General features: G+C 52.5%; 6 protein-coding genes across 8 annotated transcripts; 2 read left to right on the top strand and 4 right to left on the bottom strand.

The window, feature by feature from the left end:
- Positions 1 to 129: 129 nt before the first annotated feature.
- Traf6 (TNF-receptor-associated factor 6) lies at positions 130 to 2,384 on the top strand. Its single transcript, XM_017179879.3, has one exon. It carries the CDS (start codon positions 274 to 276, stop codon positions 1,735 to 1,737), a length of 1,464 nt encoding a protein of 487 aa, XP_017035368.1. The 5' UTR covers positions 130 to 273; the 3' UTR covers positions 1,738 to 2,384.
- Positions 2,385 to 2,405: 21 nt separating this feature from the next.
- On the bottom strand, positions 2,406 to 6,217 carry LOC108083888 (zinc finger protein 678). Of its 2 annotated transcripts, none has more exons than XM_017179880.3 (2): positions 6,110 to 6,217; positions 2,406 to 4,119 (listed from the first exon to the last, which is right to left on the bottom strand). In XM_017179880.3, exon 2 carries the CDS (start codon positions 3,964 to 3,966, stop codon positions 2,554 to 2,556), a length of 1,413 nt encoding a protein of 470 aa, XP_017035369.3. In that variant the 5' UTR covers positions 3,967 to 4,119; positions 6,110 to 6,217; the 3' UTR covers positions 2,406 to 2,553. The 2 variants fall into 2 exon arrangements, with proteins under 2 accessions (XP_017035369.3, XP_070143863.1); XM_070287762.1 differs by having other exon boundaries at positions 2,406 to 4,089; positions 6,110 to 6,214.
- Positions 4,597 to 6,144, top strand: Gbeta5 (guanine nucleotide-binding protein subunit beta-5). The gene has a single exon (XM_017179886.3). The coding sequence runs from the start codon at positions 4,767 to 4,769 to the stop codon at positions 5,841 to 5,843; it is 1,077 nt and encodes a 358-aa protein (XP_017035375.1). The 5' UTR covers positions 4,597 to 4,766; the 3' UTR covers positions 5,844 to 6,144.
- A 45-nt stretch (positions 6,218 to 6,262) lies between the features above and the next one.
- LOC108083891 (zinc finger protein ZFP2) lies at positions 6,263 to 8,021 on the bottom strand. 2 transcript variants are annotated; one of them, XM_017179885.3, is made up of 2 exons: positions 7,298 to 8,021; positions 6,263 to 7,230 (listed from the first exon to the last, which is right to left on the bottom strand). In XM_017179885.3, exons 1-2 carry the CDS (start codon positions 7,850 to 7,852, stop codon positions 6,469 to 6,471), a joined length of 1,317 nt encoding a protein of 438 aa, XP_017035374.1. In that variant the 5' UTR covers positions 7,853 to 8,021; the 3' UTR covers positions 6,263 to 6,468. The 2 variants fall into 2 exon arrangements, with proteins under 2 accessions (XP_017035374.1, XP_017035373.1); XM_017179884.3 differs by having other exon boundaries at positions 6,266 to 7,233.
- Positions 8,022 to 8,132: 111 nt separating this feature from the next.
- LOC108083800 (zinc finger protein 239) lies at positions 8,133 to 8,666 on the bottom strand. Its single transcript, XM_017179728.3, has one exon. The coding sequence runs from the start codon at positions 8,664 to 8,666 to the stop codon at positions 8,136 to 8,138; it is 531 nt and encodes a 176-aa protein (XP_017035217.1). The 3' UTR covers positions 8,133 to 8,135.
- Positions 8,667 to 8,847: 181 nt separating this feature from the next.
- LOC108083908 (zinc finger protein 260) lies at positions 8,848 to 10,894 on the bottom strand. Its single transcript, XM_017179905.3, has one exon. The coding sequence runs from the start codon at positions 10,769 to 10,771 to the stop codon at positions 9,353 to 9,355; it is 1,419 nt and encodes a 472-aa protein (XP_017035394.1). The 5' UTR covers positions 10,772 to 10,894; the 3' UTR covers positions 8,848 to 9,352.
- Between the last annotated feature and the right edge of the window lie 229 nt (positions 10,895 to 11,123).

Below are 11,123 nucleotides of genomic sequence, written 5' to 3'. Positions count from 1 at the left end.
TACCGCCTATCGAAGTGTAGAGTGTGAACACTTGTGTGTTGAACAACGTCCAGCCAGTGTTGCACAATGGCCTTGCTGGCCCAGCTGAGGCTTAGAGTTCGATATATCGCCACTATCGGGAGTGGTCAACCCATCTCTAGAGGAGCCCCAATGAGCAATAGCGAAACGAAAGCAAAAGCAACAAAAACAAAAGCAATGATCCATTGGAACTAGGATTATATATATATATATATATAATATTAGCAAACGAGCGAGACTGAGCCCGCGGCGGCCATGCAGCGATCCCAGGCAGCGGACCAAAAGACGACCAGGCTGCACCAGCCGCACAATCATTCCCACAACCACATTCTCCTCCAGCAGTCGGAGCTGGGTGAGCACAACAGCAACGATACAACGACTGGCGCCGCTCGCGTCGCAGCCAGCAGCAGTGCCACGCCCCTGGCTGGTGCCAGCTCTGGGCCCACACCCCCCCGGACACTGGCCATCAATCAGAACCATCGGTATGCCGCCTCGGATACATCGGGGGACCAGGATCAGGATCATGATCACGATCAGGAGCAGGATGAGGAGCTGCTGGACTCGCGCTACGAATGCGCCATTTGCATCGACTGGCTGAACGAGCCGGTGCTGACGTCGTGCGGCCACCGCTTCTGCCGCAGCTGCCTCACCGCTTGGCTGCAGAAGAACAACCAGTGCTGTCCGCTGGACAACAAACGCCTGTCCGCCGAGCATGACATCTTCCCGGACAACTATACGCGTCGCGAGATCGAGCAGCTGAAACACAAATGCCCCAACTCACCGCTCGGCTGCTCTGTGGTGGCCTCGCCCATCGAGCTACACCGTCACCTGCCCAGCTGTCCGTACCGCCGGCAGCTGTCGCAGGATCCGCCAGAGGAGAAATGCCCCTTTGCCAAGATCAAGTGCGATTTTGTCGGTCGGCCCGAAACGAATCAGTTGGAGGAGCACCTCAAGGCAGACATGCCACATCACATGCAGCTGATGCTGCAGGCCTTCCAGCAGACGGCCATTGCCACCTGGCAGCCCCACAAGCCCAGCACGAGTGGCGGCGGCGGCGGAGCCCTGGAGAACGGTCATGGTAGCCAGCTGCCGCCGCCGCAGCAATATGCCAACGGTGGCATGGGCGTTGATGAGCAGATTGTGCAAACCATGTACCAGCGCATCGTGGTGCTGGAGCAAAGGACTCGCGAGCAGGAGACACGCTTGGAGAACTTGCAAAAGCAGCTGCGCATGGCCCGCCAGTCGTCGTCGTCATCGGTTGATCCACGCTACAGCAACGGTACCATTGTGTGGCGCATCGAGCAGCTTGGCGCCCTGGTGGCCCGCCTGCGTGCCAATGCCAACAATTTGGAGTACTCGCGTGAGTGCTATACCTCGCCGCATGGCTACAAGTTCTGTGCTCGCCTCAACATCCAGCCTCGGAAGCCGCACGTGCTTAGCCTGCATGTGCATCTGATGCAGTCGGAGAATGACTACCATCTGGACTGGCCCTTTAAGGGGCGCATCAAGCTGTGCATGGTCCATCCGGTGGATGCATCGCTGTCGCAGCACGACACCATTATGACCAAGCCAGAGATCCTGGCCTTCCATAAGCCACGCGAGGCGATCAGCACGCGGGGCTTTGGCTTTCTGGAGTACGCCAACATATCGAACATCATTCAGCTGGGCTTTTGCGCCGACGATCGGCTGCTCATCAAGATTGAGATCAACATTGTCTGATGCGGATATAAGTAGGTGTGGAGTTCAAACTTCTCTGCTCATCCCAGTGGCGTAGATTATGCAATAACTAACCATAGCTGGCATATACTATATATATTTTATATAGAACTATATATATATGCTATACCGATATATATACAGCTCATAGTCATAGCCTCTCACTTGAAGCAATCTGGATGCCATCTATCCGCTCTATTACTCCGTACTAATCGATATTATCTGTGTAACTATCATAGAGCTAGGCCTCTTCCTCATATTGTATATTATGTTTAAGCTCCTATCAGTGTACTTAATCTTTAGTTTTCAAAACATTCCTTCCCTTTTGTCAATTTAATTGATTTTTCTCTTTGATTGTTAACCGAGTACGTCCATATTTCTCATTAAGATTTTTCTTGTTTGCTTGATATTAGCTGCTTGGAAGGATTATCTTCAGTTATTAGAGTTTTAAGGAATCGGGGGGAAAAAAAAACAACGAAGGAGGCAGCCAGGGCTGCATGTATGTATGTATTATTTCAAAACCCAATCCCAAGTCCCCGTCCCCGTCCCCACACTTAATATGTAGTAGAAAGTAGCTATAAGAATCTCGGGATCCCCAGTTTTCGCTTAGGAAACCCCCCAAAAAATAAAGGACACTTTTGTACCGTCAATTTTCACACACTTTCTATTAATCCTTATAAACCTTCTGTTCGTTTCAACGAAAAAAGGTTTCTTTTATATTCTTAATTAAGTTATTTATTAGTTGTACTTGAAATCCAGACCCTTTATGGCCGCGCACTGGTGCTTAACTAGCCTAATCCTAACCAGAGCTCTTCTGTGCTAGCCGGGTGTCAAAGGCCAAGAGCCTCCTCCATCGCCGCCACTCGCTGACAGCTGCTGCTGTTGCTGTTGCTGCTGGTGTTGCTCCTCCTCCTCTACATTCAGATCAATGGCCATTGTGATGGTGGTGGTGGGCGCCGTCCGACCCTCGATAACCTCTATGGTAACCGACTGCGGCAGGGGCTTCACCGGTCCCTTTACCCTACTCGGATCGTGGCTGCGCATATGGGCATTGAGTCCGCCGGATTGGGCAAAGGTCTTGCCGCACAGCTTGCAGGCATATTTTCGCTGCTCCGAGTGGAGCAGCTTGTGGACGCGCAGGGCCTTTTTGCGCTGGAACGTGGAACCGCAGACGTCGCAGACAAAGGGCCGCAGACTAGTATGCGAGACAGCATGGACGTTGAGGTCATGGAAGCTGTAAAAGGCCTTGCCGCAAACCTCGCACTTGGCCGGCCGTTCGCCGGTGTGCCGTCGCATGTGGGCCGTGAGCACGCCCCGATCTCGGCAGGGCCGACCGCACACCTCACAGATGCAGGGCATGCGGCCCGTGTGGCAGATACTGTGCGAGGATAGCTCCTTCTGCGTGTAAAAGGTCGCATCGCATTCGGGGCATTTGTGGGGCTTAATGCCGCTGTGCCGCTGCCGGTGGCGCATCATGTTGCCCGACTGGGTGAAGGGTTTGCCACAGATGTCGCAAAAGATGCCCGTGTGCTTCCAGCGATGGCCATGCAGGTCGCGCTCCGTGCGAAACGTCTGATTGCACTCCTTCTCATGGCACTTGTACACCTTGGGGGGACCTTTCCGCTTCTTGGCTTTGCGCTCCGTGGAAGCCTTCTCCTTGGACGCGCCAACGACCACATCGGTGTGCTTGAGGCGTCGGTGGCTCTGCAAGCTGCGCTTGCTGTTGTAGGCTCGGTCGCAATGATCGCACTGGAACAGCATGTCCTTGGTGTCGTCTACCTGGCTGGCCTGCTCGGAATCATCGTCATCATCGTCCTTATCATCCTCGTCCTCCTCGTGTTCCACTTTGGTTTCCAGCTGACCGCTTGTCCAGTCGAGGTTCATGTCGAGCAGGTCCTCTTGCGTCTCCACCAGCGTATTCTCCATGGCCGTCGTTGCTTCCTCCTTTTCCACATGTTCCTCCGCCTCTGGCTTCGGCTCCTCCTTCACCAACTCCTCTTCATTCTCCAGTGATTTTCTGTCCTCTTGGGCAATGGGATCGCTCTCCGGCTCGTTACCGCTGAGATGTTGCGTCCGAAAGTGGTTTGGGAAGCTGTCCAACGCCAGACGCTGGCCGCACAGCGAACAACAGACATCGTAGCTGGCCGGGCTGCTGTACAGAATCTCGCCGCATCGGAAGTTGTGGTAGCCACCGGGTGAATTTGAAGGCGGCGTCGTCTGCAGCCTGATCATGTCGACTTGGTCACTGGGCAGACGGTTCACTGGATTCCTTCCATTGGCGTCGCTTCTTTTGAGAAATGCAACCACCACAATACAAATCCTAATCACATCAAAACGGGCACCAGACAGGGGCAGCTGCCAGGGGGGTTTGGGATGCTTTTAAACCTTTTATGTGTGTAAATTCAATCTTAGTTAGGAAACTCATAAGATAATCTATATTATTATTCTATAAAATAATAATAATAAATTATTATTATTTAAAACAAAACCCCTGCGTAAATTTTCAAGACGCGCTCTTGACACCAGCTGGTGGTTCAGTGTTAGTTAACGGTGCAATATTCAAAAAACTTGTTTTTATGCAAAGTTTATTGTTAATAGAGCTGGAAATAAAATTGATTCTATAGTTGATTAATTTGTTAATTATGCAATACATAGTTTTAAATTTTTAGAATCGATTTAATTGAATTTAAGCGTATGTGAGTGAACTCAACATTTTTAAAGTATAACCAGCTTTTTTTTTTTAGATTTGATTTAATATTAACATTAAAAGTTTATTAAAATGTCTCGTCAGTCAGTTTTAACGGTATTCATGTTATCGATAACCCGTTCAGTGTTGGTTAAGTGGCGCCCTTCGTCGTTGTGTATTCGGTTTGGATTCGATTCGCGTATACACTTTTTTTCGCCAGACTTTCCATTGATTTTTCGCTGTCCGCATCTGCCTGAACCCGGAGTCCAGGGAAGTTACGGCGCATTAGGACAGAGATCCTACTCCATCCCCGTGAGAGCCAGCCAGGCAGCCAGCGAGCAGAGCCATGTCCGAGAGCGCCGTGCCAGTGAGCAATGCGAACGCGAACGCCACCGAGAAGATGGCCAGCTTGGTGCGGGAGGCGGAGAACCTAAAGACCAAACTGGAGGAGGAGCGCCAGAAGCTAAACGATGTCAACCTGTCGAATATCGCCGAGCGTCTGGAACAGATCGCCTACGTGAACATTAAGCCGCGCAAGGTGCTCAAGGGCCACCAGGCGAAGGTCCTGTGTACCGACTGGAGTCCCGACAAGCGCCACATCATTTCGTCCTCGCAGGACGGCCGCCTAATCATCTGGGATGCGTTCACAACGAACAAGGAGCACGCTGTTACCATGCCCACGACCTGGATCATGGCCTGCGCCTATGCGCCATCGGGCAACTTTGTGGCCTGCGGCGGGCTGGACAACAAGGTGACCGTCTATCCGATTACCTCTGATGAGGAGATGGCCGCCAAGAAGCGTACCGTGGGCACCCACACCAGCTACATGTCGTGCTGCATCTACCCAAATTCGGATCAACAGATCCTTACGGGCAGCGGTGATTCCACATGCGCCCTGTGGGACGTGGAGTCGGGCCAGTTGCTGCAGAGCTTTCACGGTCACTCCGGCGATGTGATGGCCATCGATCTGGCTCCCAATGAGACGGGCAACACCTTCGTCTCCGGCAGCTGTGACCGCATGGCCTTCATTTGGGACATGCGTTCGGGTCATGTGGTGCAATCCTTTGAGGGCCATCAGTCGGATGTGAATAGCGTCAAGTTCCATCCATGCGGCGATGCCATTGCCACCGGTTCGGACGACAGCAGCTGCCGGCTGTACGACATGCGGGCAGATCGGGAGGTTGCTGTATTTGCCAAGGAGAGCATCATCTTTGGCGTCAACTCGGTGGACTTTTCGGTTAGCGGACGTCTGCTGTTTGCCGGCTACAACGACTACACTGTCAACCTGTGGGACACACTCAAGTCGGAGCGTGTCTGCCTGCTGTACGGGCATGAGAATAAGGTGTCCTGCGTGCAGGTCTCGCCCGATGGCACTGCCCTGTCCACCGGCAGCTGGGATTATACCATTCGCGTGTGGGCCTAAGCCCCATATGTTATCATGTATTGTTGGGGCGCATCTAAGATGCTGCCTGGCCCCTGAACTCTCATTCTAGTCATTGTTTTCCCTACCCCAGATTTTTTTTTTTTTATTTTTTTTGTGCGTCTCTCTAGGATATTGTTAGGCGGAACTGGACTGGCCAAATGTGTACATATGTCTCATGTGGGAACTCCAGCCTCTGTCTTGGATACCGCGGTGTTATTGTGCTTATTACCTGCTGTACTATAATGATATATTATATATATACATACCGGATCTGTAACCATTATGCGAATAGTTATAAGTTCCTGTTCCGAAATAAATGTTGAGCCATAGCAAGAATTGGTTTACTCTGTTGTTGCGGGGGGAATTCCCCAGGGTTTAGGTCCCGAATGAGTTTAAAAACAAAGAATATCGGATTGGATTTCAAGTTGGCTATAATTAAATACCACTTTCTCCTGCCTTGTCTACATTTTCCAGGACTCAGACAAAGCTAACTTATCATATAGGGACAGAACGCTTAAGGAATTCAGTTAAATCTTCTGCCTTTCAGGATATTTCCAACTAATTTACAAACTAAGTCAATACTTTCTTCAGCTTTGTGGCAATACCATATGTACAGGTCTGCTGGTCAAAAGGTAAACAGCAGCTCAATGGGAGCCGTAGCGGACGTCGTTGTGGTCGCATCGCTGGCTGCATCCGTCTGCAGCTTGTGGACCCGCATGTGAGCGGATAGACCCGCCGCCTGGGCGTAGGCATTGCCACAGATCTTACACTTGAACTTCTTGATGCCCAAGTGGAGGTGCTTGTGATGATAGAGGGCCTTGGGCCGCGAAAAGGCTGCCTCGCATTTGTCACATTTGAAAGGCTTCTCCGTGGAGTGCATGGCCTGGTGCTCGTTGAGCAGCGACTTGGAGGCGAAGCAGCGATCGCATGTCTGGCACTGGAATGGCTTTTCGCCGGTGTGGGTGCGTCGGTGAACGATAAGGGCCTCGCGGTAGCGGGATCTATAGCCGCACAGCTCACACACATAGTTGCGTTCCTCGCTGTGGACGCGACGGTGTGAGGTAAGATTGTGCTGGTTCACAAAGGATTTGCCGCAGTTCTCGTGGTCGCACTTGAACTGCCGCACCCCCGAATGGCCCTGGACATGGCGCAGCAGGGAACGGGAGCTCTTGAACACCTTCTCGCACAGCTGACAGCCAAATTCTGTGTGCGCCTTGCGCCGGTGTTGGGCCAGAGCCCGATCCGCATCAAAGGTGGCCTCGCAATCGTCGCACTTGAAGGCCTGCGGATGCGGATGGCTCATCTTGAGGTGTGTGTTCAGGTATTTCTGTGTGGTGTACTTGCGATCACAGTGCGGACAGTTGTAGTCCTTGGGCTGGCGTTGTTTCTGCTGCGAAACCATCGGCGAAGCGCATTAATATATAGGTTGTTATGGTCAAAATGCTGTTGATTACCTTGAATACTGATTGCTGATCCTCCTCCTCCTCCTCCTCGTCTTTAAGGCTGCCGCGGATATCTTGTAGCTCTGTCTCCTCATCCAGATCCCCATTGTCGCTCTCAAAATCGGAGAAATTCTTGCGATCTGAGTGCCAGGGCGGAGAATCTTTCGTTTCATCGCCATCAGTCAGGTTTTCATCCACTGTCAGTATGCGCAAAGGATTAACCTCCTCCGTTTCGGGCTCTGCTTCGATATCTAAGCCCTCCTCCTTCCACATTAAGTCGAGATGCGGCTCTGGAGCGGCCCTGATGCTAGTGGGAAAAGGCTCGACGGCGGCGGCGGCCGACATTGTGAACGTCTCCGTGAGCGGCCTGCCCTGCTTGTCAAAGTGCACGTTTCGAATGTGCCGGGCAAAGTCCTCGAAGGTGAAGTGCTTCATCTCGCACAGGAGGCAGATCAGTTGAAAGGAATTGGCCTCCTGCTCGTAGAAGATCTCCCCGCATTTGGGGCGTAACTGCTGCTGGGCGTGGAGGCGGGCATAGTCCACGTTGGCAAGACAGTGTCTCAGCATCCTACACCAACTGCACCGTTTTCAGAGAACATAAAAATCCAAACAAACTGAAAAGTTTGTAAACAAACCGAGAATTCGTTTGGCAGCTGTGCCGATAACCGATAACCGATAGACTGTAGGTAACTAGTGCTGGAAAACCCCAGAGAGTGTGTGGCAGTTGTGGAGTTAACGGTTGTTTAGTGTTTAAAAATGCTCAACTTTAAAAACTTGACAACAAAAATTGAGAGAAAACGCAACGTCTTAATATTGTTTTGTGAATTTAATGAATAAGCGCTTCCTTGAGTCAGTCCAGACTAGGCATATGTTGATCTTGACCAGCAGTCACCAAATTCGCAGTATTCTCCGTCGACTCCATGGTCAGATCCTTGGCCACCCGCTGTATCCGCTGGCGGTGCCACCGCTTGTGTTGGGCATAGCCCGCTGCCTGGGCGAATTGCTTGTCGCACTGCTGGCACTTGTACCGCTTCTCCTCCTCATGCAGCGGCCGATGGTGGTACAACGCCCGATAGCTGGAGAAGCCCACATTGCAGACAGTGCAAAAGTGCCGTAGACGCCGCTCTGCGGCATCTACATGCCGCTCCAGATGCGTGGTGAGCTGATAGCGGGCCGCAAAGCGCGCCTGACAGGTTTGGCAGGTGAAGGGCAAGTCGCCGGTGTGACGCCGCTGATGGACATGGAGATTCCACAAGAGTCGTGTCCTATGGCCACAGTACTCGCACATGAGACGCGGGCTATCCTTGTCCTTGCCTTGGCTGCATTTCCCAGAATCCGATGGGGCCACAGAAGCTACTGAATGTGCCGGGGTCGTCGTCATGGCGGCGTGCGCGTGTTGTGCCAAAATGTAATCGCAGGGACTATTGTTAGACGCGGCGCGTATCTCTATCCTCCACTTGGCCTGGCATTTGGCTCTCGCCCGATTAATTGCTGTCAAAACCAAATTGGATGGCTAATTTTAAACGCGGCTGCTGCAGCTCTTTGTGAATTAGATTCTGTTATATATTTTCGATGAATACAAAAAAAAAAAAAGGGTTAACCGCAATTAACCATCCGAATTGTTAGCCACATCCGCTTGTCGTGATTACAATTAAATCCCACAGGGTTACAGAGTTAACTTGTTAATATATACAATAAAACAAACATAAACTCGAATATTTGCCGGAAAAAAAGAGACCCAAGGAAGAACCAACTCGATTTGGAAGCCCGATCTCTCACTTTGATCCCTTAACAAACTCTCGAATCGGTTACAAGTTTTAGTGAAATGAATATGTAACCCGTCTCCCCTCTCTCCTTTCCGGATTGTTACAAACAAGAAATCTATATATAAAATAAGAAATCATTGATTATACACCCTTTTGAGACGGTGTCTTCTATAGCCTATGCCTGAGTTCTTAAGCCTAAAGTCGAAAGGAATTGGAAGATACAAAACGTACCACGTACGGCTTAGACTATGTCCCTACTACCGCTTCTCTAACTAGCATACACTATCCACGTTCTCATTCCCTATCCATGGAGCTCGTCGTTGCGATGCTTTCGCATGTGTCCGGCGAGTCCAGCTGCCTGGGCGTATGCATTTCCGCAGAGCTTGCACACAAACTGCTTGGTGTCCGCATGGAGGAACTTGTGGTGATAGAGCCCCTTCTGTCGCGAAAAGGTGGCACCGCAGACGCCGCACACATGCGGCCGCTCCGTGGAATGCATGGCCATGTGCTCCCTGAGGCCGGAATGGGAGGGAAAGCGCTTGTCGCAAACCTGACATCCAAAGGGCCGCTCACCGGTGTGACTACGGATGTGAACGCGCAGCGTCTCCTTGTTACGGCAACTATAGCCACAGCTCTCGCACACGAAGTTCTTTTGCTCGGTATGCACCTTGCCGTGGTTCCGCATGTGGCGGACGGTGAAGAACCGCTTGCCGCAGCCAGGATGCGTGCAGGGCACGTTGCGTTCGCTGGTATGCTTCAGCTGGTGACGTTTCAGCTCGTGGCGCGTCTTGTAGCGGCGGCCGCATACCACGCACGCGGCACCGCCGTGCGCTTGTACCATGTGCTCGTCCAGAAGACGCAGGCGCGGCAGCTCCGCCTCGCATTCTAGGCAGGTGAATGTGCTGGTGCCACCCTCGCCGTCGTTGTTGTCGTTGCTGTGCTCCCGCTTCAGGTGCTGCCGCAGGCTGTACTTGCCGTGATAGATCTTGTCGCAGTGCTCGCACTTGTGCTCCTGCGGCCCGCTCCCAGCTCCAGTCTTCTCCTTGGGCGGCTCGTAGTCGGCATCCTCGCTATCCGCATCATCTATGGCAGCGGTGGCGTCCTTGTGCTGGCGCAGCAGGTGCCGCTCCAGGGTCTTGCGGCTCTGGTAGCTCTTCGAGCAGTGCGGACAGGCGTGGCGGGAGTGGGACTGGATCTCGCTTCCCAGCGAGTCCGCCGGATCCACATCGCGGTCGTGGTCCAGCTCCAGGCCGCACTCGGAATCCTCCTCCTTGTAGTCCACCTTCAGGGCCCTCACCTGTCGCATGGACTCACTACCAGCCAGATGGCCAGAGTTGTCCCACTTCATGATGGCCCTGCCCGGCCGCTCGTCCTCCTCGTCCAATCCCGCCGGCAGCGCCGCCTCGTCGTCCTCGCTGTCATCGTCGTCATCACGTTGGCCGCCAATCTCGTACCAGGCAAAGGGATTCACCTGCGCCACTATCGGCACCGGCGAGGCCTGGTCGCGCTCCTGCTTCAGTTCGGCCTCCGCCTCCGTCTTGAGCAGGCCGTTCTCAAAGTGCACGTTCTGGACGTGGAGCAGGAAGTCGCCGAAGACAAAGCTCTTCATCTCACAGAAGGCGCAGTCGATGCGGAAGCTGTGCAGGCTCTGGAAGTAGATCTCGCCGCACTTGGCGTTCGCCATGCCGGCGTATGTGTCCGGCTTGAGGGACTTGAGCATGGTGGCGGCTCCCAGCTGGCCGTTGCTCGCCAGGATTAGCGTCCTTTATTTCGAAACTGATTTCCCCACTAAGCCAAAAATGAGCAACAACGCTTTTTTCGAGTTTCTATGCGTCAACAGCTGACTGGGTGGGCGACGTGCGATTTGCAGCACTGGTCTCGCCCGTCACCTTGGTCACACCTTCTCGAGGCGCGCAACTTGAATACAGTAAATAAATCGAAGCCTCTTGAACTCATAAGATCGAAATCATTGAATAATTTCATTTCTTTAAGCCCTTGCCAGGGTATTACAATTACGAGGTATTACGAGTTAGGATATTTATACCCTTGCAGGGCAGTCAGAAAAGCCCCCG

Source organism: Drosophila kikkawai, chromosome X (assembly GCF_030179895.1).
Source record: "Drosophila kikkawai strain 14028-0561.14 chromosome X, DkikHiC1v2, whole genome shotgun sequence".
Taxonomy (NCBI): domain Eukaryota; kingdom Metazoa; phylum Arthropoda; class Insecta; order Diptera; family Drosophilidae; genus Drosophila; species Drosophila kikkawai.
Note: the sequence above shows the minus strand (reverse complement) of the source record. Positions and strands in the feature narration are given on the sequence as shown.

What these genes read in the sequence shown, in the direction of transcription:
- Traf6 (XM_017179879.3), top strand. Translation starts at nt 274, where the DNA reads ATGCAGCGATCCCAGGCAGCGGACCAAAAGACGACCAGGCTGCACCAG.
- Gbeta5 (XM_017179886.3), top strand. Translation starts at nt 4,767, where the DNA reads ATGTCCGAGAGCGCCGTGCCAGTGAGCAATGCGAACGCGAACGCCACC.
- LOC108083891 (XM_017179884.3), bottom strand. Translation starts at nt 7,852, where the DNA reads ATGCTGAGACACTGTCTTGCCAACGTGGACTATGCCCGCCTCCACGCC. An exon ending in ATCAGCAATCAGTATTCAAG is followed by an intron (nt 7,234 to 7,297) that starts GTAATCAACAGC and finishes ATGGTTTCGCAG; the next exon opens with CAGAAACAACGCCAGCCCAA.
- LOC108083800 (XM_017179728.3), bottom strand. Translation starts at nt 8,666, where the DNA reads ATGACGACGACCCCGGCACATTCAGTAGCTTCTGTGGCCCCATCGGAT.
- LOC108083908 (XM_017179905.3), bottom strand. Translation starts at nt 10,771, where the DNA reads ATGCTCAAGTCCCTCAAGCCGGACACATACGCCGGCATGGCGAACGCC.